Raw genomic sequence first — 26,314 nt, forward strand, 5'->3', positions numbered from 1 at the left:
CATTTTAGCTGGTTTTAATAACATGAAAATTTAAAGATGCAAATGACGGAGTAAATGGCAGAGTAGCCGAGCCCCTTGTTGGTTCCTCTGCATCCTTCCATCTCTGGTGGGCTAGGAGGGGCCCGTAAACCTTTTTGAATCCAAGTAGTTTCTTTTAACTCTGGATTTATGGGATTTACAATAGAGCAAAATGGAAATATCCTATCTGGAGCATCTCTTTTGCACTTGAAAATAAGTGAGTGCAAGGAAGGGAAGAATCAGGCTGACTGTGGGAAGAACAACTTGGCCAGGGATAGCAGCACTGTAGGATGAAGCACAGGGTGCTCACCGCCTTCCCCCCGCACAGACCACAGCCACCAACTCTGCGGGCCATAAAAGGAAACAACATTTCTTGTCAAAATACAGCTGCCCTGCCCGTTCGCTTTCTGGGAAAAATGTCCAGTAACTCTGCTGATCCAGCCTTGTGATGTGCAGATTAAAAATATAAACATTTACTTACACTTAACTAGAATTGTTGGCTTTTCAGAACCCGTAGGGCAGGGGAACAACATAACACTGCTGCCATGTACCAATGTAAAGCCTAGATAGAAGTTTAAAGTTCAAAACAGTTTGCTTTAAAAAAAAAAAAAACCAACCTTTTATTTTATCAGAAGAAATAGAGCAAACAAACTCGTTATTTGGAAAAATCATGCATCTTTGCATTAAATTCAATTCTGGATAAAATGTAGCAAAGATTTTACCCCTCATCATTTAATTTGAATTATTTTATAACACTTTTCCTTCTTGCTCAGAGAATTTTAAATTTCTATAAGCTTTTTAAATGATGCAAGAAAGTACTCTGTTGGCATCTAATGTAAACTGAGTGAGTGGAAAAGTAAATATTTAAGGCTGATATATTGAAGTATAAATAGTGGTTACTGTGTGTAATGTTTCAATTGTGAAAGTATTTCTTGAGGTCTGTTAGTATGCACCATTGCTTGTCAAATGGTAGTGTTGTTTTTTTTTTTTAAAAAAGTTGCATTGATTTTTTTGGAAAAAAAAATCTCAAATCAGTCACAAATACGTCTTTGACAGCTCTGGTGCCTCAGATCCCTTACGTGTTTGTCACTCGTCTCTGGAGAAGGTCTGATCTGCTTGTCAGCAAACACAAATTGATGAGCAGTGAAGTTTATCGTTCTCAGAAGTTTATCCATATGTTCCAAGCTGGATTTAGAGCTGTCTTGTCTAATCCAAAAAATGAGGAAAGTGGTCAGGCAGTGGGATCTGGCTTCATCAAATGCCAGTCTTGGGTCAAATCAAAGTGCGGGGCTTGTGCAGCGCTCCTGGGGGAAGCTTCTTTGGGGACGTGATTGCATCACCCCTTGCACGTACCGTTAACTAACTTTTGTCATCTCAGGCATCTCACCAGGCAAGAGGAGTTTGGGTTTGCTCCCTTTCCTTGGAACTTGATCGTTAGCAGTTGTGTTTTGCAAGAATAGGGTATTTATTGTACCTTGTGTCTTGGACTACCTTGTCCCACGGCTTCAGTTGAGGGACTCTCCTCTGGATTTCCTGCTCTTGTGGATTGAACGAAGATTGTAAGTGTTGTTTTAGCACAGTTCTTGTGTTTAACAGTAATTACACAAGCTTTACTGTATCCTCTCTGTGTCATCAAGACTGGCTGGCTTCCACGTGGGCACGAAACCAGTGAGATGGAAGCTTTTAGCGTGCTTTGACATTGCACAACAGCTGTACGCTACTTAAAGCTAAAGTTTAGCTCAGCCTGAGCCAACCTGACATTTGAACTTAATGTTTAACATATTTTACTTTAGAAATAATATTACGGGGAGGCATCCCTCTGTTGAAAAGAGTTATTATGGTAACAGGTAACGCTTATCTGGAATTCCATTGATAATTATAGCTAAATCTGCTTTGGAAAGTGTGTCTTTTGTGTGTAAAACACGTTTTTACTAAAAGTTTTGTAAAAGGGAGAGTAGTGTGAGAGATCTTTCTAAACTTCAGCTTTTCCAGCTCTTAAAATACTGAGTTTAAAATGCAAAAATTCAGCCTTGGATTGCAGTGCAGAATGTGAATACACTGGAGCCTTTCAGAGTGTTTTCTTACCTTTCTGAAATGTAGCTCGCTTGGACCGGATCAATAAACTTGTCAGTGATATGCACAGCTCTAAATGTTAATATCATGGTCTCCATAGATGCTGCTACTATCTTTGTCAGCTCATGCTTTCTCTAGTTTATTCTTTCTTTAATTTTGCCTACTAATACTGAGTCATATTTTGAAGTTGTGGTTTGGAGACGGCTTTCCAGGACCATGAGCTCTCTACCGGTGAAGCACCATATTGCGTTACTTTCTCCAGTAGCAAGTTCTTTTGGTGGTAACTCCTGTTCCCTTGTTCTCCTCCTGAACCACTTGCAGACTTCACGGCAGAGCGGAATTTTGGGTCGCTGTTCAAAGTAGCTCAATACGTGATTAGCTTTGCAGAGCAGTGCAGAGATAGCAGCTGGACAACTTCTCTTTCTACCTGTCCTCTTGATGAGATGATAATATTTATGGTAAAGGTGGTTTTTGTGCCACTAGCTGGGTCCAAGCAAGAGGAGAGGGAGGATTAAAGGCAACTGCTTCCATTTAAACTAAATCATCTGGTTGTCACAGCATTAGGAAAGGCAACTGGGAACCGCACAAACGTGTCCCCAAGTAATGTTCGTGGTTGTGGTGTTATACGCGTAATTCTTATTCAGTGAAAAATCAAATGGTTCTTAAAAGCTTTTGTTGTTAAGAAAGAAAAAAAGTATCGATTTTTTTTTTTTTTATTGGTTGTTCAACTGTGTACAGTGGAACATTGTTATATATTTAGCAATAAATACTTGGCCTACCACTCCCATACCTGTGATCAGGATGAGGTACTAGTGTTTTTATTATTAACCTAATGTAAATAATTTATTTAGTAAATTATTTTACTTATTCCTTTCTAATCAAATATATAATAATGCTACTGAAAATCAAGAACATTCTCTTAAGTGCTCTAAAAAAAAAATCTCTATCCCTGTGAACTCTGGTTTAAATAAACAAGATAGATGCAATAGAGAGATATAGGTCACAGCAGAAACAAATCTGTGTTCAGGATATGAATATACCTAAATATCTTCTTTTAAAATGAGGTTTTAAAAAGTACCATCTAGTGTCCTATCTTACATAGTTAAAAGTCTAAAAGCTGTGTTCATAATCATCAAATGTGCTGTGCTGATCATGAAATCCAGATGACTCTGAGGCTGGTTAGCACCTCACGCAAGTTTGACCTTGCCAGCTTTCCTCTTAAAAATTTGTTCTCTCCTCCATTTGGTCTGCTGCATTTCTTGCAGCCTACTGCTGCTTTTCCATCTCACTAATTTTATCATTTGTTTATCTGCTCTCTCTGACATACCCAAATCCACATTAGGAAAGCATGGAAGAGAAAGCTGTACAGCAGGAAGATCCCCAGGCACACCGCGTGGTCGATAAGGTCTGGTTGTGGTGCTGCGGGGCTCACCACAACTGCTTTTTACCTTCTCTTTTTCTCTAAGGGCACTTTAAAAAAAAAAAAAAAAAATCACTTCTACAGACTGCTCATTTGCTGTGTTTTAAACGCAGCAAAAAAAGTACTTCAGTCAACGTGGCTGTTTGGAAACGAGCTATCCAAGCTGATTTAGATGGTAATCGTAAGCTGTACATTTATATCCTATTTTACATTTTCTTGCTATTTGTAAATCCTAGCAGCATTTGATTAGAAGTATTCTTCAAGGAAGCTAGGTAAGGTACAGCCAGGTCTCCCCAGGTGCTTGCTTTATGCTTATTTCCTTTCTATGGCTAAAAAAAATGTATTTTTCTCACCATACTACTGACCATCGTCCAGCTGTTTGAGTGATTCATGTAGTAAGAATGTAAAGCTTTAATACTAACAGATTTTACAGGTTGTATGTAGTATTGTAGCCCACAATGATATCTTGAGCAAATGCTTGATTTCTTTTATTGCCCGAGAAATGCTAAGTGCTAATTTATGATGCAGTTGCATTCAGGTTGAATCTTAATTTTATGTGTGTGTCACTTAACAACAGATGCTTTGGGGAATAAAGACTCCTATAATTAGATTTGGCATATGTTTTCATGATAGGTGAAATAGTTTGCATGCTTCTAGAATAAATATTTTCTGCAGCCCATATTTATAATAATGGTAAACAATTGAACATGTTAGCTCCAAGTCCTACATGTTTAGTGTAAGCTGTGGCTTTTGGAACATGTACCCTTGTGATTCAAAAATATTGAGTCCTTTCTAATGGCATTTTTTTGTTGTTGTTTTAATACTCCCAAAAAGGGAAAGATCAAAGTGCAGTCTGTTCTTTCCTGCCCTTCTAGATATACAAAACAGCTGCAAAGCACAATCAACTATTGTAGTGATATGTGCCCGAGGTCTATAAATAGATGTAAAGCTTCAGACTCGAACTGTGCTGCTAGAGAGGCCAGGGGATTTTTTGCTTGGGGTTACTAAACATTCCCTCGCTTGTTTGTGGTTTAGAACCATAATTTCCTAGGCTGCTATATTCCAATTAAATTTGAATTCAAAATGATTTTACCATGAAGGCTTTACATGACTTCACTGTTTGCAGTTTTCTTGTTCCCTGTTTTTTTTTTAACGTTTCTTTTTTTTTTTCCCTTTCCCAACAAACAAGAATTTTGCAAGTTTCTAAAGGAAACCAATTTAAACCCAAGAACTAAATTGTTTACCAAAAAAATACTGCTTTGATGTATGGTCTTAGTGGGAAGTTTATGAAGGTACTTACAAAGAGTGAGAATCAGAATTGTGTTTCATCAAATTGTGGTCTGGACCCTCCTTCAACCTGGAAATGTATAATGTGGTGCTTGATAAGAGCTTCGTGTTCTCTTGAACTGGAAAGTAGGCGGCTGCTGCAAGTACGCTCTGCCTCTCTGTGCGAAAGAGTAATAAAATCTGTACGGCAGATTCAGAGCTGTTAGAGCTGTTCCCAGATTTTTTTAATTCAATATGCCACATATTTTTTATTCATCATGTTAACTCGTATTGGAAGAGCTGTTGAAAATGTGAGAGCTAGGGACTTGTTAGATGGTGAGAGAAAAATTAGTGTGTTTGGCAGAAGGAAGGTGTTGGAGATAATTTGGGGTTTGAGTATCCAGGATGTGGTTGAAGCTGCTGCTGGCAGAGGTGAAGGAGACTTGAAACTGCTCATCTCCTTTCCGCGCTCTCTCTTCTTGAAAAAAACTATTGATTCCCGTTGCATTTCAACAACACTAGCATCTAACAGTATCGGTAGTGCCATCCTGCTTTAAATGTAAATGAGAGGGAGTGATAAAAAGAACTATTTTGGCATTTAAAATTGGCACTGTTCAGATGTAACCTTCATGTTTTGAGTCAGGTGAACCAGTTCATCTCTTGACCCATTCTTCTTTCAACAACAAGACTTGAAGTTCAGTTTATCACTACATGTCAGGAGTGATTTAGAAGGTCTTGCCCCATAAAAACATTTCACTGAAGGTGTTTCATGAAGTTTTCAGTGTGTAAATACAATTTCAATGTATGTGGTCAGCATTTTCCAAGGCCATGTGAGGTGACGGTGGAAGTTGCTCTGTCAGAGAACACAGTGAGAATTTCTAGTACGCTTGATGTTAAAGTGTTGATTTTGAAGAAATAGCAATAAAAATGCTGAAGGAAATATGTTGAAATCTCAACTGAAAAAGAGATGTTTATATATATATATATATTTTTACTAATGTACAGGCTTATGACGTTTATTGCAGCACCCAGAGTTTTGTATAAGGTGCAGGTATGTTTATAGGGCTGGTGTTCTGAACGGTGATGATGGTTACTGAGCAGTGTTTGCCCACGGTTTTTGTCAATCTGACAAAATTCATCTTGAATTCAGAAGGCTCTGTCTTCTCCCTGTCCCGTTGCAATCTTCCTGTCCCAAAGCTGCCGAAACCCAGCTCTGTGCTCGCACACCATATGCTCCAGCCCCCTAACCGTCGTGGTGGCCCTCCCTGGTGTCACTCCACTGTGACAGGAGGCAGACCAAACCTGTGTACCAACACTGGATGACAAATAACTCCATCTGAGAGATCCTCAGTATTCTACCTCTTCAGCTTCAAGAACACAGACCATTTCTAAAGCCCAGCAGAATGTAGAGGGGAAACCTCAAACCTTGCTTTTGTATCTAGGCAGCTATGAGCAGAGAGGACGCCTTTCTCCAGAAGCACTGCGGCTCGTCTGTGTGGAGGCAGAAGAGGCTGAAAGAGGAAAAATCAGTCTCCTGCCCCTTTCCTGCAAATTGTATGGAGGATTTTAGCTGGTTTGCAAAGTCCTGGGTTCTTCCTTAGCATACGTTTTGGTGCGTCCTTGTTCCTCGTGTAGGAGAGATTCCAGAATGCAGCTGGAGAACTTCATCACAAAACCTCTAGCACTTCATGCAGTCGGTGGCTTTTCTCTACAGTGGAAGGGTGAGCTGAGCCTACTCAGTAAAGCAGGGACCTTTCACGCCTGTTTGCTGGAGCCAGTCTGACGTGTTTAATTTCTGACCATCAAGGAGCTTTGTGGTACTGCTGGCAGCAGCGGAGTTTGCAGAAAGGATTTAGAGAAGGCAACATGCACTTTGATAAGCGATCCTGGGAGGCCATTGCCACTCTGGGTTGAGAAGCATGTCCCGATGTCTGTCTAACCTGGTGGTGGTTCATCTCTCTCTCCCAGGGAAGAAGCTGGCCAGAAGTTTCCTTTGGACTGCCAGGCTTAGAGCCCGATTCTGACTCCTCTCTTGTGGGACCTGCCTTGTGTTGTCTCTTGGGTGCAGCGTAAGGCTTGGAAGTTCCGCTCCGCGCTCAGTTTAACACAAATGCACAGTTTTATTCCCCTTTTTTCAGGAAAAAAAATCCCAAAATGTAATTACAAGATTAACTCCTCCTCATTAGAATGTGAGAAACAGAGAGGGATAAAAACATGGAGATGAGAGAGATGCAGATCCATCTGGTTACAAACAAAAGTCGAGGGAGGGACAGGAGCATCTTTTGTTTTCGCTTTCAGAAGAGTGCAGCGAAGGGATTCCTCCGGAGGCACTGCTGCAAGCTCAGCATCACTCTGGGTTCCTCAGCTGCGTACGTCCGTGGAGAGCCCCGGGAGGTACTGGCCGTCGAGAGGGTTTGAGCTGCAGCGGCGGCGCTGCAGGTGCTACCGAGAGCTGCGGGAGCGTGAGGAGCTACTCGGGGGGCACGGTCCGGGGGGTGCCGCTCTCGTTAGCGTTCTGTCACAGATGATAACGGCGATGAAGAGCCTTTGGGGAGGTCAGTGGATTCTTTGTTTTGGACTAGAAGATGATTTTGTCCTCTTAAGTTTCTTTTCCAAGAAAAGAGCGTGGAAATGGAAGCGGTTTAGAAGGGTTGCTCCTCTCTTTTGGGATCAGCTTCTTTGCCCGGCATTTTTAGTGCATCGGGCAAAAATGAACTTAGCTTTACTTCAGTACCCAGTGGTTTTATTTATTTGCTTTTGAGAGCAGTAGCTATTCTGTGTCTTGCTGCAATACTGTTGGGTTTTTTTCCTGTGAGATCTTATTTGATTTCTGCTGTTGTTATGGGCCCCTCAGTTGAACTCCTGAAATCACCTCGTTATCTTGAACAAAGCGTAGCCGGTTGTGATAGTCCTCACAACAGTTCCCTGTTTGAATTGGCAAATCTTTTCCTGAACTTTCTGTACCCTCTAGAAGATAAGTGGCAATCTAAAAGCAACACAGGTTTCACACCAAAAGATCAGCTCCAGGCTTCGCTGAGCACAGCTACTTTTTTTTTTTTAATTTTTTTTTTACCTCCAGGCTTTTGTACTTGCCGGTTTGCCTCGGAGAGAAAGTGCGGCTACCCTGGATGTGTGCACCATGCCGCTCTGGCTGAAAAGACAAATGCTTTGCTTGTGCTTTGGTGCTAATGGGAGAGCAGACTGAAAATAATCAGTTTTCTTCCAAAGTAAACAACTTTTATGCTTCTGACATAAAAGATGAAAAGCACACCTTTTAAAACCAGAGCTTGCTCCTTAAAGATTGTGGCAGCTTCATAAATTTAAAAGAATAAATATATATGCTTCACATGAGAAATTCTTCTTAAGAAACACAGTATGATTTCCATATTCTATATATTCTTCATATTCTACAAACAGAACACCCAGCTGTTGTGTAATACTTTCGGTAGATGGCTGTGACTCAGTGGAGCCCTCCAGTAACTATTAGAAAAGTATTTCCTTTCGCAGTCGTAAGTTTGTACGCTCCTGTTCCAGTTTCCCAAGTGAACTCTTGCATGAAATTCCAGTGGCCTGGATCAATGAGAAATGTCCTTTCTTGGACTGGGCAGCTAATTGGAAAAAAAGACACTGAATTATGAGTTTAGCGCAAGAAGTTTGTTTTAGGTTGGATTTTGTGCTCTGCAGGAGGATAATGCTGTTCATTTGAAGTTGCGTTTTCCTAAGAGATGCGAATGGAGGTTTCCAGTCTGGGGAAGCGTCTCAAGTGGAAAAAAACGCTCTGGGCATGCGTGTAACCCGCTGCAGCACTGCGCTGGGACACCAGTGAAGCCTTCTTCAAAAATTATTAACTGCATAATGCAATGAATTTTGGCTTGTCCATTTTGGTACAACTTTTGATTATTTTTTTTCCTGTAGAAATGATCATTCTATAAGCTCCAGTGGAAGACTGCTGTATTAGCAATGTATATTTGCATACTTATATATATCGTAATATACTTCTCCTTTTCCTGGTGTTTCTAAAAGATCCTAGGATGATGCTTTGTAAGGGAAAAAAATCTCTCACTGCTGCATGATACGCACAGCACTGACCTGTCTGTCTTTATATTAAAAATTATTTTCACTAAGTATTTATTTCATTTTAACTGTTTTTAATAAGTAAACTTCCATTAAACAAGTTTGTTAACAAAGCTTTTTAGATTTAATCATTTGGAAGGGTATCCTTTATTTTGACAAAAAATTAGTCTTTATTTTGACATAAAATTAGTCTGTAATTTTTGTATTGCTGGTTAAGAAAGGAGAGTGTGCAAGAGCAACAGGAACAGTGAAGTGCAGTCAGAAACCCGCCCAGGAGGAGGGCAAAATGCCCATAAAGAGATCTCACTGTACGCAAAAATGATGTGAAAACCAAGATGTAGACTTGTGTGATTGAGGTTTTGATGTTAGTGACAGGGAATATAGGTACTGAATAACCTGTGAACTCACCTGTAAGTCATATGCTCTGTTTAAAACCATTTCATGATACCAGTATCTTTACATTTGATTACATAAAACAGTATATGCAAGTGTGAGGGTAACAAAAAGCATATTCTCTTTCTCATTCAAACCATCTCATAGTGTTTCTTAGATATTTAAAAAAAAAATTGTTATCAGTTTAAAAACACCCTACTTTTTGAGATGAGTAAGCTAAACCCACTGTGATTCATCATGTTTGTCAGAAACCTTGATCCCTAACCTCAGGGAAAGAGTAATCCCACAAAATACTTCGTTCTTCATTGAGGAATTTTGTTTTTGAATGCTTGGATCTTCAAATAAATCATGAAAGACTTCATTAGGCAAGTGATTGGGTAGAGTTACAAAGAAATCAGACCAGGGAGGTGTCCTTTCCAATTCTAACAGCAAATAGCAACAGCAGCACAGGAACAAAAACAGTAGAGGAGGGGATATTTCTTTTTTCTGTGCTTTCACTTGATTTTTAGTTTGTTAGGGTCGCCTTTTTCCACAGGTTTAGCTACAATTAAATACATAGCTTTCACAAGAATCATCTTCTGCAGATCTCAAATGCAACTTTTACTTTTCCCAGTGTCCTTTACACCTTATTTCAGAGTGATTAAGAGACTTCTACTAACTCCATGCCTAGGAGAGAAGGGATTTGTTACGCAGGTACAGCACAACATCAGCCCAAAGCCCCAAAAATCAAGCTGGAGGGGGGCTGATCCCCTAATTTCCATAGGCACCTGGGCCTATTTGTATAGGTACCCTGCAGGGCTACTTTCTTGCTATAACACCCTTTGCAGAGAGGCTGGAGAAAGACACCAGCCTTTCGTGTCGTGTGTGCTGAGCTCATAGTTTAATGCTCTGAGGATACCTGGGCACTACAAGGAGGAGGGGGATGCAGGAATTTGCATGGACTAAAGTAAGTTTCCATAACAGAAACTTTCTGGCAATAAACCTGTTACGTGGTATCATTTAACCATGAGGAAGGTTTCCACAAGAAGAATTTTTACCCATTTCTTTCCAAAACGTGAAGTATTTGGCATGTCCCGAAACTACTGTCTCTTATGTGAGTTTATCAACAGATTACTCATGGTAGTTAGCTATCTAGCATGCAAGCATAACAGAAACATTATTTATATTGTATTTTGTGTAGATATGAGGTGCCTTTTCCTAGGAGACTGGCTGAATCAGTTCACCAGCAGATTAACTAGAGGAGATAGTGAGCCAGTGTCCTGTGGTTTTGGTTTTTTGAGAGGAGATGAGTTTCCGTAGTGAACTATCTATTTATACCAGCTCAGAGCCCACTGATTTTCACCCCGGTTGTTTTTGCATTCCAGACACATTCCTGTACTCCCCAGTAATAACTCTTAGCCTGAGGGAAGTTTGAAATGTAATCAGCTAGTTGTTAGCACGAAGTCTGAGAATGTTTTTGCAAAGGATGAAGAAATCGAATATGGGACACGAGCTGACGGAGAAGCTGGTTGTTGGGGGCTTGCTTTGGTATGAAGCAAACTTCCAGGTTTGGTCCAAATGTGGAGAATAATAATAGCTGATTTATGGAATATTCAAACCTTGGAACAATAGAAACGCTGATTTTTACCCATGTCTGTTTTATGTCACTTGAAAGACTTCTACTTCCGTGTCAGCTCGTGGTGTTAGTATCTCCTTTGGTCTTAAAACTAGGTTTGAGTATCAGCACTGGGCAAAGACTTGTTGCTGTTAGTATGAGGATGAACTCATTTCAACTACAGTAAGAAGCGAAAGGCACATGTCAATGGACTTGGAGAATGTTTATTTAACTATATGTTATTTAATGTCATCCACATTAGGTGGATTTAGTGACATGATGTAATAATGATCAAGCAAATCCATAGGGTAACAAGTGACAAATCTCAATATTAATTTCATCAGTTTACCATTTGGATATATGAAGGAATTTACTACATATGTTTGGTATTTTATGGGCATGTTTCCTCTAAGCTATGATTAATCTATCATGTTACATTTTTTGGTGAAGTGGCTGAACTGGTCAGTGATGCACAGGACCAGAGGGAGTGTGGTTTAAGTGTTGGCACGAGATAGCTGTTTGCTCGAACGTCTCCTGACCCAGGTGTTTGGCTCCTGTATGCTGAGACCTTTGAGTGATGGGATGAAGACCGTCAACAGCTACTCATATGACAAAGTTTGTTCTCTGTCCTTGTAGTTGGGTGGTTGGGTCATCATCCTTCTTGGCTGTTGTGTTGTCTTCTAGTAGTAAGAGATGGAGCTTACTCGACTGGACAGGGGTGTAATGGGTGAGGACAGCAGAAGGTGTCCTAGAAAATGCCTTGTTACGTTGCTGGTTGTTTTCAACCTGTTCTGGTTTGCAGACTCCTGTAAGTGCTTTGTCACGCTTAGAGAGTCAAGGCCAGTTCTCAGCAGGCTCGTTTTCCTTGGCTTTCATTTGCAGACCACTACCAAATACTCCATAAATTAACAGAGCATAATTATCACAGGCTGAAAACAACTGAAAGGCAAATCAATTGTTGGATAAGACTCTTCCAGTGGAGAGGTCGGCTCTGTCTTTCTGATCGGTGTAACTAGCCAAGAGCACGGCACTCTTTGGGTGGGGTGGCAGGTGCCATCGTGTCCTTGGGGGTCTGCTCCATGTGTAGCAACACATGGTTGGTCTCCACGGTAGGTTTAGTGCCACGTCCCAGGTAAAAGGGATCCACGTTGGGGATCCAACCTGGAGTCCAAAACGGCGGCTGCCGTGTAAAGAGGAAGAGGACAGTTAATGTCGTGTCAGGGCCAGGGGTTGTCTGAAAGTTGCACGCGGAGGAAATGGAAGGAATTTCAGAAACGTTTAGACTGTGTGAATAAACATAGTTCTGGAAATATTTCCTTTTTAGCTTTGTTTTGCGACTTTCAAATTCTTTTTATTTTGGGGAGGGATTGTTTGTTTATATGTTTTACTTAAGGAGGGGAAATAAACTGAGGAGATGATACTCTCTGCTTGGGGGAGACAAAACACTCAGTAGCTGTCCTCAGCAGTGGCTCTCAATCTTTCTTTTGTGCTAGAAACACTGCAAATATGCCGTGGCTGAAGTTTGCCAATGAAATTAAAAATACAGCTGCCCAGTGATGCATACTTAAGCAGTGGCTGCACTTTGGGGTTTCTTTTTCACCATCTTACCAGTGTTTATACTACTGCTATATATTGTTATTCTGAAGTGCCTCCTGCAGCAGTTTTATTTGCATTAGTTTTATTTTTCAGTACTGAATTAGTAACCATTTAAAACTGTCAACCACATGTAAACAAGTGGTGCACAAGTTATGAATAACAACTTACCTTGAATTACAACTGCCTGCTTATATTGCACAGGGCACGGCATTGGGGGGAATTGTGAAATGACTGAATTCAGTAGTGCAATATCGTTTCTATTTATCTGGTTTCTTGTAGCCTATTTGAATAAATATCTGGATGCTCGCAGGATTCCCACAGCCAGCGATCCTGGTAGTGGGATTGCTGGATTGCCATGTCGTTGAAATAATGCTGGCTCTGCTCCAGTCCATCTACCATGTGATGAGCAATGTTTTTGCAGGCTCTGTAGAAGCTGTGCTTCCTCCCATGGTAGCTCTTCAGTTCTGACCGATGAGCAACAGAGCTTGGATGGGGAAAAAAATATCATTATTAACTGATTTAACAATAAGGAAATGTATTTAACAAACACTTGATTCAAACATTAATTCTTCAGATTGTGCTGGTGACAGGTGAAAAAGTTATGATCTCTCTCTTTACTTTGAAAACTGACACAGAGATGTAATTTTAAAAAAATAATAGTCTCTTATTTTTCATGCAGAAATTATCTATGATATGCAAATTTATTTCTTTTGATTTGGTCCCTTCAGGACACATCTGTTATATTCTCTGAGTATGACTTAGGCTAATCAAGTTAATGAAGTGTTATTCAAGGTAACCTCAGCGAATGTACTTTGGTGAAATTTGACAAAACATTCTCATTGCCTGGCAAATAGTTTATTTAGGGTTACATCCTTATGACAATGCCTCAGTGCAAACAAACAGGAGTGGAGAAAAGCTAGCCAAAGTGTGCAGTGAAGTTGAATAGCAGAACTGGTGGCCTGTATTTCCTAAAGCCCTGCCGTGCCTTCTCAAATAATTGCCTTTATTTAGTGACTGCTTTCTGTAGTAGGAAGAGGTAACAAGGAATGCATGTGGAGAGCCAGTACTGAGGAAGCGTTAAATGAGACGGGTCATTCTTACCAGTATGGGATGGATATTTGAAAACATAAGAGAGTTTTCTCGTATGTGGTCACAAAGGTGCCTGAGATGTATTTTCGTTCTGCCTTAAGTGAAAATGTGAGTGCTTGCTCTGTGTTTTCAATATTGTTTGATCAGTTGCACGGAAAAAAAAAAAAATTCTGCAAACTGCTGATGGTGGTATGGTGTCTGGTTTTTACTTTACCTTTCAAATGTCAGACTGTGAATTTTTAGCAATGACCAACCAAAAGAAGTTCCATGCGCAGAGCCCACCAGCTCCTAGTAGGTTTGCAAGTGCTACTTTCTTGATTTAGGTTTACTTGCCCGCAAGTCTGGAGAGAGCGGTGCAGTTGCACGGCTCTGCGCGAGGGCATAATTAGCCTGTAGGATTGCCCTGGTTTAAATAAAATGCTGATTTAGCACGTCAAATCCAGACTACCTGCATTATGCAAGAGGGAAAGAATTTGCCTGATTGTAGCCCTGTCAACACAAAGGGATTGCACCACTGTAACAAAATAGACTTCTAAAGTCTTGTTTAAATTGGTGCGTGCTCTTGTCTGGATTCTATTTAAAAAATATTAGTACAGAGAGTCTCAATAGCTCACTCTGTTACCAAGGGCCAGAGTGGGCTCCAGTTGCATCAGACTATTGTTTTTTATTGGAATCCTTTTGTGCATCCTGCACGCTTGCTATTCATCGTTTCTAAAATATCAATCAAAAAGATAGGTGGCACCTTCCAGTCTTGAGTAAAATTTTCCTGGGTGGGATTTCTAATAAACTTCTACCCACTTTCAATCTGGCCATGCCTTTTTCATTTAAATAAATTCCCATTCCCGAGAGCCTGGAGCTAACACAACTTTCACTTGGAGCCTCCCTCTCTTCCACTTATTAAATTCCGCCCGTGCTTTGCAGAGGCTGGTACAGCCCTCCGCAGTTCCTGACATATGCCAGCCAGTATGTGGGCAGAAGAAAATTTAGTATATAAGATGTGTTTCTGGGATGCTTGTGGCTTTGTATAATTTTCCCATCTAGACGAGTGGAATTTTTCTTGAAAAATCCTCATCTGTCCATAGATCTCTCTTTTACAATGCTGCTGTTTAAATAGATTGTTTGAAGTCCTTGCCTTGGAGATAACCCCTGCGCAGTTTTCTGATGGCTTGTTTCCTTCGCACAGTAAAACATAGTTTTAAGTTGGAAACAGTTTTTTTTGTTTATCCAATAATAAAATAAAAGGAAATTTTGGAAGTATACGCTACGTATCCCCAAAGGATCTTTGCATTCTGAGCGATTTGGACTGTCGGAATTTCCCACGTGTGCAAATACACCAGGGAAACATTGATAGATGTGTCACCAGAAGCTTGGATTGAAGGGACTGAATGGGAAGCCAAGGCTTCCTCCAGCATCTTGCTGGCTTCCAAGCTGTTATTGTGGCCTGGCTGCTAGCAGTAATTTAGTGTATGTACAGGGATGCACGTAATGCAAGTGCCTTACGGAGGAACTCCTGGGTCTCGATACACGCTCCTGCAGTTCTTAAAATGGAAGGTTAGGCAGACGTTAAGGTTGGTTATTGCCTTAGCCACCTATTTTTGAACTTTGAGGTAATTTCTTGTGAATTACGAAGGCGGAAAAAAACCCCAAACCCACATTTGCACCCTAAACAAGAAACTAGAAGAAAAAGTCCCGCTTAAATGATACGGTCACATCTTCTGAAGACATTATTCTTAAAGAGCAGAGCCCTAGCATGCCAGAACAGGCATGTTGTATATCTGAAATGTATTTACATCTGCTTTACATCACTGCAGCCATGCAAAGCAGGCCCTGTGTTTCCATACCACAGCTCACAGTTTCCAGTCGGTGTAGTAGTGAGCAGGGCAGTGCTAGCGAGTGGCTTTACTGGGGCGGAGATTGCTCACTTTTCATCCCTGGTGCAAAACATCCCTTCTGCTCCTCAGCCTCTGCAGTTTGCACCTCATTGACAATCCAGCCAGCGAAGCAAGCGTTGAATTTCTGCACGGGCTGTATTCATAGATAGATTTCTTTAGGTATATTTTCAGAGAAGGTATTCTGTAGTAGGAATATTACAATTTTTGAAGAAGTTTGAAGCCCCGGAAAAAGCTGTGCCCCTGTGTGCATGGTTGATTCTTGTTTTGGCAGCTGCATGGCTCAAAAATTTCATTTTCTCTCATCGTGCTCGTTCCTTCCCAGTTGTTAATTTTAACAGAGAGGGCAAAGGGATAGTCAATAAATGTGAAAAAATAATGCCAATAAGATAATAGCAGATGCTTTTCCACGCATGCAATTGCATCATGGAACTTGTTTTCACAAAGACAGTACAGAGACAAGACCACAGGAGAGTTTATGGGATTGAACAGTGCGAGTGAAAGCTGGACGGTGTCTTTACCAGTTAATCCCAAATAACCCAGAGCTGGAGTTAGCCCCTCTTTTTGCTGTAAATGTAGAAACATCATAGATCTCTCAAGTTTTGGGAGGAATCTCTGGGACAGAGATAACCTTTTAACTGCAACACATTACTAAATTTGCTGGACTTCAAGCTTCTTTTTTTGGAGCACACCATTTCTGACTGAAAAATCCCAGGCTTACCTTTTGACTCAAACAAACTTTTCTTTCCTAGTGAGGTGTCAAGCTGCGAGCCGCGTGGAGTAAAACAGGAGTTCAAAACCAAGAGTCATTCCAGGGAACGGACAAAGCCGGTGGAGCTGAAAGTAAATAAAGGCAGTTGTAAATCCCAGGATAGGGATCAGTCTCGCTTGTCATCCCATCTTTTATTTTGCCAGTCAAATTTAAAAACACATATGTAAATATAGTCCTGAGCCAAGAGTGGGGTTTGAGCTGCATGTCCGTGCTGGATTTGCCTAGGCTTTTCCCTGGTGTTTTGTGGGTTTGGTTTTTTTTTTTTTTTCCTTACACAGGTGAGAGGAAGATGAAAGAGGCCGAAGGAGGACAGAACAGCAGCCTGCAACTTTATTTCTGCAGTTTAGCTATAAATGTAGATTGCGGGTTGGGGTACAGGGTTCCCCACTTAAAACTGGCAGATGTTGAATACCAAAATTACACATATGTTGTTGATCAGCATTTTCCAAGCCCACTGTTGTCTGTTAGCTAATCAAAAGTAAGTATTTTGTTAAACAAAAGAGGCATAAGAAAAACAGCGGTTTTCCATAACAGAGAAGATGCCTCTGGTTTCTCTGGCTCTTTGCAGTTCATCTTTGGAGATTCTGAAGATAGGTTTGGGGTTTTGTGTTTTTGGAGTTTCTTTTGTGTTTTCAGTCTGTGAAGTTCTGCTTCTTATTATCATTGTTTCTGCTTTCCAGAGACCTAAGATAACAAGTTGGCTCATAAATTCCCTTTCTAATTTTAGCCACAGGAAGTGTTGCTCCATACATTCAAAATGCTTTTTCCAGGTATGCTGGTTTGTTAGAATCCAGGCATTTTGGGTTACGTGCTTTTGTTTGCGCTGAGCTGGAAGTGGTTTCTACAGGTTAGAGGGTGGCACTTTGGAAACGCAGCTTTGCAGATTGGAGAAAATGACTTCTAGTTTTTGTAAAGTCATCCAATGTCGTCTTGCACAATCCTGCAGTGTGAGTGACAGAAAATGCCTATTGATATTAAAGACAGTTGATGTGCTTTTGATTTCCGGCTATATTGCTGAAATATCTGGAGGTAAAAAGCTGAAAATCAGGACTACAGCAGGATAATTCTTAAGAGCATTTTTAGGGCTTTAAAAAACCCCCACAAAACTCATGAAATATTTTTCATGTTATTCTACATAGCCACTTACCAGAGCGGTAGGACGCATTGTCTGACTTTCCACGGCTACTTTTTAAGAAGGACAGATATCATAATGTGGACGGTTTTAGATTTTATTTAATAATATTGAAGTGTTCAGTAAACCACTGTGGTGTGTAATGTTGCACACAAACACATCATGCAGAAGCAGTAGACATTTTCAAGCATTTTTTATAGGAGTTATTAGAATTAACATAAAAGTCGTCTTTAATTGTGCATGAAGTTGTTTGCTGGCTTTGGCTCTGCAGGGACCAGATCGCTTTCAGGCGTGAAGATGACAGGAGGAAGGGACTGTACGATGCAGGACACCTCTGCGTGGGGTCTTCTGCAAGGAGGGAGTCTGTGGCTGACGGGCCTTGCGGCACTAACCTCTCCTGCTGGACTTGGGTCCGAGATTGGGTCTGTGTGCTGAGGGAGAGGTGCGGGTTTTTCGAGCCTGCCCCTGCTACCTGGAGGAAGGACGGCAGGAGAGATGCTGTGCCTGGAGGAGAAGTAATTCTCAGTGATGCTGGGGAAGTTGTCTAATAGAATTAAGTAAAGGCTCATTTGCTGTATGGTTACAGAAACATGTTCTGCTCCTCTCAAAATCCTGTTTAGTTTATCTGGGATGATGGTGAAACAGGCAAAGGTCTAGAAAAATTCCCAGGGAACTGTGAATTTGTAGTCGGAAGCAAGCAAAAGCAGCACCCCGTGGGTATGTGTAGGGTGGGAGCTATTACAGCCTTGCAGCTGGAGTAAAGACTAATTGTAAAGACAAAATATAGTTAAGCACTCCTTCCTTTCTCTCTGATCTTTCCCAGGGGGTGAGGGAGAACAGGACTTTTTTAGATGCTGTCTCTAGTGTTGTTTAACCGCAGCTGCTGGTAGTTCCTTCAGGAAATCAGATAAACTCTGTTTGGCACAGCCCGTCGGGCACAGCCAGCAGGCTGGGTTAGGCAAGCGTTTCCACTCTTGGGGCATCTTGTAAACTTGCTGGAAAAGCCGCTCCTCTTGCAGTTAAAGATCAGGTTAGTAACCCCGCATCCTGGCCCTGATGCCTTGGAGGGAGGCTGTAAGGTTTTGCCATGGAAGCTCTGCACTCTCCTCTGTTCAACACGGGCAAGCAGATGTTTGATCGTCTGTCCGTGCCTCTTCGGGGAGGAAGGTGCTGCGAGTGGCCTCTTAGCACGGCCTTCAGCGCGGCACGCTCCCACGAGGTCTGGGCCGCTGCAGATGTTCAAGCAGACATCGATTATTTGTATTTATTTATTTCCCCCCCAGTTGCTGAAATGTTCAACTGCAGTTTTCTCTCCAGGCAATCTAATTACAACATGGTCACTTGCTTGAAAATAAAAATGTACCTATAGGTTTTTACATGCCTAAATTTTGGAATACCAAAAGCCTAAAGTTGAGCTTCAAAGTCAGAGCGACTCCAGCCACTTGCAGCATAGAATTCTTACGTGGTGTTTCTGCTCTCACAACTGTGATGGCTCAATTGACCGACAGATGTTTTGCAGGGATGTCACAACCCCTTGGATTATCCAGTTTGTATTTGCCAGGTGCTGTTGTTAGGTAAGGATGTTCCTCTGAGCCTTTGCTTCTCTCTTCATTTCTGCATGCCACAAGTACTTTAATCATGAAATTATTAGAAGCTTCGAGGAAAAAACCTCATTGTAGTTATTTAAGTGTAACGATCTTTTGGCAAATTAAGATTGCAAAATAGGAAAAAAATTATAAGTAATGACCCTTATTTACATGTAAAGTTGCACAGTTCTTGGCGCTACGTTCAACTTGGTTACTGGATACGTCTGAATTTTAAATTTCGTATTCACCCATTTTCACTTGAAATAAAGTGAAAGCTTCTGTCCTTCGGTTTCTAATATTTATGTATTTTGAGCAGCATTTCGTGTTCTAATTGCATGTTGCGGGCAGTTGATGCTTTGCGTAGCTGCGTGGATCAGCAGTGCTCGTTGGTGTGCTGTGCAGCCCCGGCGGGCTGTCAGGGCTCAGTGGCCGTGCTCAGCTTTTGCTGGTTCTGAGGTTTCTTCTTGTGGTTTAAAGTACCAGTTCCCGGCTCAGCAGACAAGAGCGTTGTGCTGGGGAGACGACAAAGAGGTTTGCATGAACTCTCTGTGCAAGAGTGCGTCTAATAAAGTGAGAAAATAGTCCCCGTAAACACAGATTTGGCAACTATTGCATTTTAAGAATGAGGGAGAGTATTTGCTATTGAAAATCATCTTTAGACTCAGCAACATCTTGGGCCCAAAGGATTCTAAAGCTCCCAGGAATGATACTGTGCTGTATGTTATTTCTTGCTTAAACGTTAGGCTAGATTAGTACCTGAAAAATTCTTTAAGCTTTGACAAGGAAAAAAACCAACGTGGCAAAGTTAGGAGAGAGATGCCAAAAAGCAACTGCAATTAGAAGTAGTAAATACATTTCTGGTCACTTTTCCTACTATAATTTGCCTGTCACATTACATTCCAGAAATTGCAGTTAATCATTTTTTTTACAGAGCAAGTCAGAGTCTAATGAAATTGTAGAGCAGCATATTTTGTTGTATGAGAAAACCTAACCATAGGGCCTCCATTTCCTTTCCCCGGAATGACAGTGTCTGAAAACCAGTATGTTTCACTCCCAGGTTTTTGGCAAAGTGCAAAGATGATGTCTTTAAAAGGTGCGGAGAAAACTTCTTGTATTTCTAAAAAGAGAAAGCAAGAGCTGATTGACTGCAGAGAAACGTAACCCAAAAGTTGAGTTACCACCCATCAGTTCAGAAAGGAAGGAGCTAAATCCTGAACTGCAAAGCTTTTTTATGACCTCGCTATACCACTGCTAGTTACTTGTATCAGAGTTATATAAAATGAGGTATTAAATTATTGAAAGATAATAGCTAACATTGTTCATCATGGCAGGCTGCAGCAGGTGATTAAAATTATTTTCTAGCTGGAAAGTAATTCTTATTCTCACATGGGACTGACAGTCACCACGGTTCTCGTGATGAAACAGTTTTCATGCAAATTCTAGTTTTGTGAGGTAAGATACTGCAAATGTAGAAGGTTGTGAAAATAGAGCTCAGTTAGTTTTGTACATTTATACTTATTTGGAAAGAAATATGATTAAATGATTAAAGTGTGTCGACGCTAAGGGAAATGATGGAAAGATAAATAATGAAGATGAATTGTTAATATAAAGCAATTTGGTAAAGGGGGCATAATTAATATAATTTGTATTTTATTACATCAATAGGAGGAATGGTACTAGCGTGACAGAAGAGAGGGCTGTATACCAGGAGCGGTTACTCTGAAAAGGAAGCTCACCTGTTCAGTAAATGCTCTTTCCCTGTACTGCAACTGAAAGGGTGAAGCGATTCGTGGAGGGAGGAACAGGAATATATAATAAGAGTGGAATTATATTTTTATTAGATGAATCGGTAAGACTATGACTGAAATATTGCTATCATTTTTTGGTGTCTCTTAGAATGACTGCTGAAAAGTTCATTAGAGACGTGACAAGTATGACACGTTCAGTTTGCCAGAGAGAAAGTAATTTTCCTGTCCGCTATCAATAGAGGGCTAAAAATTTTCAATTCCATACAGGTAGAGCATCAAAAATTGAAACTTGAATCTTACTTTGCCAAGGAATTGCTTTAACTTTTGCATTAATCCCCCATCTCTTGAGATCTCCTGTAGGAGAAGACATCCCATCTTTAAAAGATGCACGGAGGGATGCCCTCTGCTTATGTACAGATCGGATTAGACCGGCATGATAGCAACTTCTGTCCTGAAGTCGTAAGGATAAATGAGCCGAAGGAAAGGAAATCAATGACTTAATTAACGACTTGAAGGACCAGAACATCTTTTCTCTCCCTTTCCCCATTCCTTCCCAGTGACTTCCCACCAGTTACCTTGAGACACTTCTTCCCGGCAAACGCAGCTACAGTCGAGTCGCTCTGCCCTGACCCATCTGGGTATAACCCAGCGGCTGGCAGGGTGCAGGCAGGGTGCAGGCAAGGAGGCAGCCCCAGTCTCTGCCTGCCCCTGCCTGCACCCACGTTACTGAACTTTCCGGTTGTTCTGCAACGACCGGGTTTTCTCACGCTACCGAAACCAGGTTGAAGCCTGGGATGTTTATACACAGCCTTATTTATACTTCTGTTTATTTTTGTCCATACGGAAATTAATTTGTGTGTGAGTGCATGCATATGATTTTTTTATTGTTATTAGGAGTATTTTTTAGTGTTTGGGATGGTTTTCTGTTTTTATAAGTTCAGAGAAATGCCACTGATCAAAGGAAAAGCTAACTGAAGGGAGCCAAGGACAGAAATTTCCTAATGCTTCTAAAATTCAATGGTAGTAGGACCAAGAAACTCACTGTAGTTCTGCAGAGATCTCACCTGTTAACTGTTTTGTCCAAAATACGCTTTACAAACACCGCCATGTCGGTATTCCGAACGGTCGAATTGAAGAAATGAGTGTTTTAGCTCAGCGTACGGGAGCTATTACTCTTTATAACACTTACAGATTTTCAGAACTTGAGGACAAGTGAAGGAAATGGCTTGTGTTTCTCAAAGACAAATGCTGTCTTTGAGCTAATTTTTTTCCCCAGGGCAGAAAATACTACTGGGGGGTGGGTGGTTCTGGCCGGTTCCCCCTGTTTGCTTCCAAGAGCCATTTCTGGAAAAAGCAGAAATGCGCTGCAGGATAAAGCCTGCCAGAGTACAGATTTGCTATCAGGTTGTTTGATGTTGTCTTATTTTTCAGCATTTATTTGGAATAAATGTGGGGGGAAGGAAATGAGTGTAAGATTGAGAACAGCAGGAGGGGAAGAAAGGATGAGCTTTGCCTTTAGAGACGGCGGTATAAGCATCTCCTAGCACTTTCTTCATTGCCGTGTCTTGAGTTACATCGTTGCGCAGCAACACAGACCAAAAATTGCACCGTGTTTGCTGGTTTTCACATAAAATAGCAGCTCCTCCGTTGTTGGCTTATTCATTTAATATCATTGCGTTGCCTAATTGATTTAAACGTGTTGCATGGTGATGCGAACGTTTTTCACTCCATACGCCGTTTGTATGGAAAATGACAGAGTGTTGGTAGTACTAATGCACTGGAGAAGGAGAAGGAGGAAGAATATTGTTCTCGTGTAATACATTTCAGTGACATTGATACGGTTCTGCTGAATTAATGACCCTTTTTTTTAATACAGAAATATTTCAGACTGAACGTAGGAGTTGCTTTGCGAAGTGTCACAGAATTGCAAGGAATACTAAAGCAAATTGAATTTTCCTATCGTAAGACGATTTAATAACAAACAAAGCATTAGGTAGGCAATATTAGTAAATTTACATAAAGACAAAAGATTTTTTACACCTCCTAATTTTCCAAAACTTTCCAAAACAACCCTTTTTTTCCTTACTTGTTCCTCTGAGACCCTGACCTTGTATTCAGCACTAGAAGTAGCCCTGCTGACTCCTTACTAAACGTATGCCGTGATTCTGCAGGATATCGGCTTTTCTTTGCCCCACTTTGACTACCGCTCCTTGCTCAAGCAGATGTGGTGGGGCTGGGGAACCCGAGGAGGTAATAAAGAGATTTTTATAGTTCTTGATGCCAACATCCAGCTGTTTTAGCCAACTTCAGCAGCATGAAGCGGGTGCGAGCAGCCATCGATGCAAAACGTGGCGATGGCGGCTGTTGGCTGGTGGTTTTGCCACGGGTGGGAAGGACGGGGGGTGGATTTTGCTTTCCCAAACATTTTTTCAATTACTGATGTACCTTAGCCTTTTCCCTTTTTCCTCGGTGTGGAGCTCACACTGGAGATAATTTTACTCTGTGCAACAGATTGACGAAATAATTACGCTGCGCAGCGCAGTAAGACATGAAAAGTGCCTTTTCAAAAATACAAAACCCAAAGAAAATATGTTTGTTTAGGAAAAAAATAGAGGAATAATAGGAATGGTAAAATAATAAGCTTTTAAAAATAGGAGTAGTAAGCTTAATGCTCCAGCTTTTACCACAGTAAACATATAATTGTAAGCTGATTGTGGTGAATTCCTTAAATGACAACCTCCATCAATATAAATTTTAAAGAGACAGTCCTACATCTGGAAGCCAGCAGCAGCTCAGGATTTTATTAAGCAGTACAGCTACATAAAACCCAAGCGCTAGTATAAACCATATAAAAAATAAAGATTGGCTGTAGCTGAACATCTCACATAGGCGAGCGAGTGCTCCGGAGCTTGGAGAGGCTGTGAGTGCACCATAACTTTCCCAGCAGCTTTTGAGCCTGAGGTTGAAATGGTCAATAGAGGGTTTCTGCATTGGGTGTAGAGGTGTTCAGGAGCTTCGGTTACTGGTGGAATAAACAGAGAAACTGCAAAATTGCTGTTAGTATGTTCATGGCGGGTTGTTCAGCCTGGAGAAAAGGCGGCTCCGGGGAGATCTAATTGCGGCTGACCAGTACCTGAAGGGGCCTACAGGAAAGATGGGGAGGGGCTGTTTATCAGGGAGCGTAGTGACAGGAGAAGGGGGAATGGGTTCAAGCTGAGGGTCGATTTAGATTAGATGTTAGAAAGAAATTCTTTACTGTTAGAGTGGTGAGGCACTGGCACAGGTTGCCCAGAGAGGCTGTGGATGCCCCATCCCTGGCAGTGTTCAAGGCCAGGTTGGATGAGGCTTTGGGCAACCTGGGCTGGTGGAGGGTGTCCCTGCCCGCAGCAGGGGGGTTGGAACTAGATGATCTTTGAGGTCCCTTCCAACCCAAACCATTCTATGATTCTATGATTTTTTTTGGAAATGTTACAAAGTACTGTGTTACATATTACAGTCCAAAAAAGGTTTACAGAACATGATTTTCTGACTGTAAAGAAGGATATGAGAGAATGACCTTATGATAAGGAACAGAAACCTGCCCTCTTCCAAGGGCTGCAACTTGACATTGCTATTTCCAGCTTTCATCCTACGGATGGAGGATTGAGTGCAGTCGATGGCTGTGACGGTCATGTGTCTGGCTGCAACGGCGTGACAAGTATCAGAAAAAGGGAGGGGGGTGATGCACAGCTGACCCAAATACAAACTCAGCAGCCATCCCGGGAGCGAGAGGTCAGCTGCGGAATCACACGGGACAACAGTCTCCAGTACCGCAAAATACCAAGTGCTTTCCAGTTCTGCGAGCTGATGACCTCCACGCTTTTTGGAGCACGTCAGTGCCCTTCCTTGCTGAGTGGGAGGTTTCCCATACAGTGGCAATAACATGAACTCATTGGAATTCAGAAAGCAGTGTGATTAGTAGCTCCTTCTTAGTCTTTGTGTCTAGAAATAACCCAGAACATTGTAACGCAAAGTTTCAAGGAAGTAAAATGAGTGATAGTCTGAACAAAATTCAGCGCTCTTATTTTTTAACAGGTTTTTGATACAGCTCAGCTTGATACAGCATGGTATTTACCAGCCTGGCCTTTAATATTGGATCTGCTTTCCAATTATGCTTCAATTCATACAACAGTTGCAGAGAGCGTGTGTGGGCGTACATGCGAGAGAGAGATTGATTTTGTTCTTTAAAAATGTGAAGTCTGCACTAGGCATGAAAACCCATCAGAATTTCTAGCACTTAAACGCCATTTCTTTTCTCAATGTGCTACCAGCATTAAGCAATCTTCGCGACATCTCTCTGACAAATGGAGAGTGCAAGTGGAAGAATACTTAAGTAGAGTATTCAACACAGATAGCACTGAAAAGCAGGCTGCAAATCCTTTGCAGAAGTAAAGAGTTAATGTGAGATCTCAAATTACATCTTGGAAACAAATACATAAGGTCTTAGCTCTATTTTTCAGAAGTACTTGAGTGAAAATGGAATAAAGTACGTACGCATCAGTCCTGGTGGCTGCTGTGTGTTAGAGTAGTCTCTTGTGTCTGGGGCAGCAGATGTTGGGCAAGCCTCACTGCCACCACTTTACACAGAGAGTCTTCATATTCCTGGTGCTTGTTCCCAGCCGCTTTGTTTTTTGCGTGCTGTATTCCTGAGCCTTGATACTGCTTTGATACTTACTCCATGTCATATCTGAGAAGTCCAGAAGAGTGTTATTTTTTTGTCTTTCTGCAGTTCTGATTCTTCATTTCTTCTTTTTTTCTGTAGGTTTGAAGACCTATCTGATCTCTGGTCAGAAGGTGAAGGAGCCCCACTGCAGCTGTTCCCAAGCATTGCTTCCTGGCTTGGAGTCCGGAGATGGAGCCAGGATCCAGGGAGCATCATCGACTGAGAACGCCAGTGACTTGACAAAAACTCTCAAACATGCAGAAAAGCCGAAGGTGAGTTCTTGTTTCTAACCCAAGCAGCATAAATCTCAAACTGTGCGAACCAGGGAGATGTGTGTGGATGGGGAAACCTTACAGATTTGTTTATGCACTGCTTTATATATCTGTATCTATACCTATGTATATGTGTGTGTGTAGACACGCATACAGTGACAAAATGTAGTTTGAAGGACCAAAAAATTTACAAAATAAAATGCTTTGCTGGTTGACAAGGAATCCCCAAAGTAAAGTGAACACTTTTTAAAGGTGGTTTCAAATACGCTTTTTTGTTGTTTTGTAGTTCAGGACTTGAGAGGTCAGTGCTGCTTTTTCAGTTGTCTTGATTTTATGGGGGAATAAAGAATATGCTTTAAGCAGCTACTGTAACTTCTATTATTTTCTGCTTTTGCTGCACCCTGCTTTTGCCATTCTTCTCGCATGCAGGTCATGTACCTGTGAACCTTTTCATAGGAGTACACAACAGCCATCTCCGCAAAAAGGGGATAGGGTTGTTTGTGTGGTGGGAGAAAATGCCCCGGTAGGCTGTGAGATTGTCTTTTATCTGCTTACTCTAGAAACCTATATCTAGAACCGAGGACAGTGATTCGTATGGATTCAGCTTAGAGAAATGATGACATTTTGTTATGTTCACACCTCTCACAAGATCTCTTGACAAGGAAATCTGTGAAACAATGTGTATTGCTT

At 41.3% G+C, this 26,314-nt stretch overlaps 1 protein-coding gene across 3 annotated transcripts in view; it reads left to right on the forward strand.

Moving 5' to 3' along the window:
• The window catches only part of ADCY9 (adenylate cyclase 9), a 95,082-nt gene that overhangs the window by 21,504 nt on the left and 47,264 nt on the right, over positions 1–26,314 (forward strand). For all 3 annotated transcript variants that reach the window (XR_012837886.1, XM_075767680.1, XM_075767679.1), the window contains exon 2: positions 25,452–25,624. Coding sequence is in view for 2 of the 3 variants with exons in the window: in XM_075767680.1 (XP_075623795.1) it covers positions 25,452–25,624 (173 nt within the window). In the remaining variant the exon portion in view is untranslated. The remainder of the gene's footprint in view (positions 1–25,451; positions 25,625–26,314) is intronic.

The sequence above is a fragment of the Balearica regulorum genome, chromosome 15, assembly GCF_011004875.1.
Source record: "Balearica regulorum gibbericeps isolate bBalReg1 chromosome 15, bBalReg1.pri, whole genome shotgun sequence".
NCBI classification, from domain to species: domain Eukaryota; kingdom Metazoa; phylum Chordata; class Aves; order Gruiformes; family Gruidae; genus Balearica; species Balearica regulorum.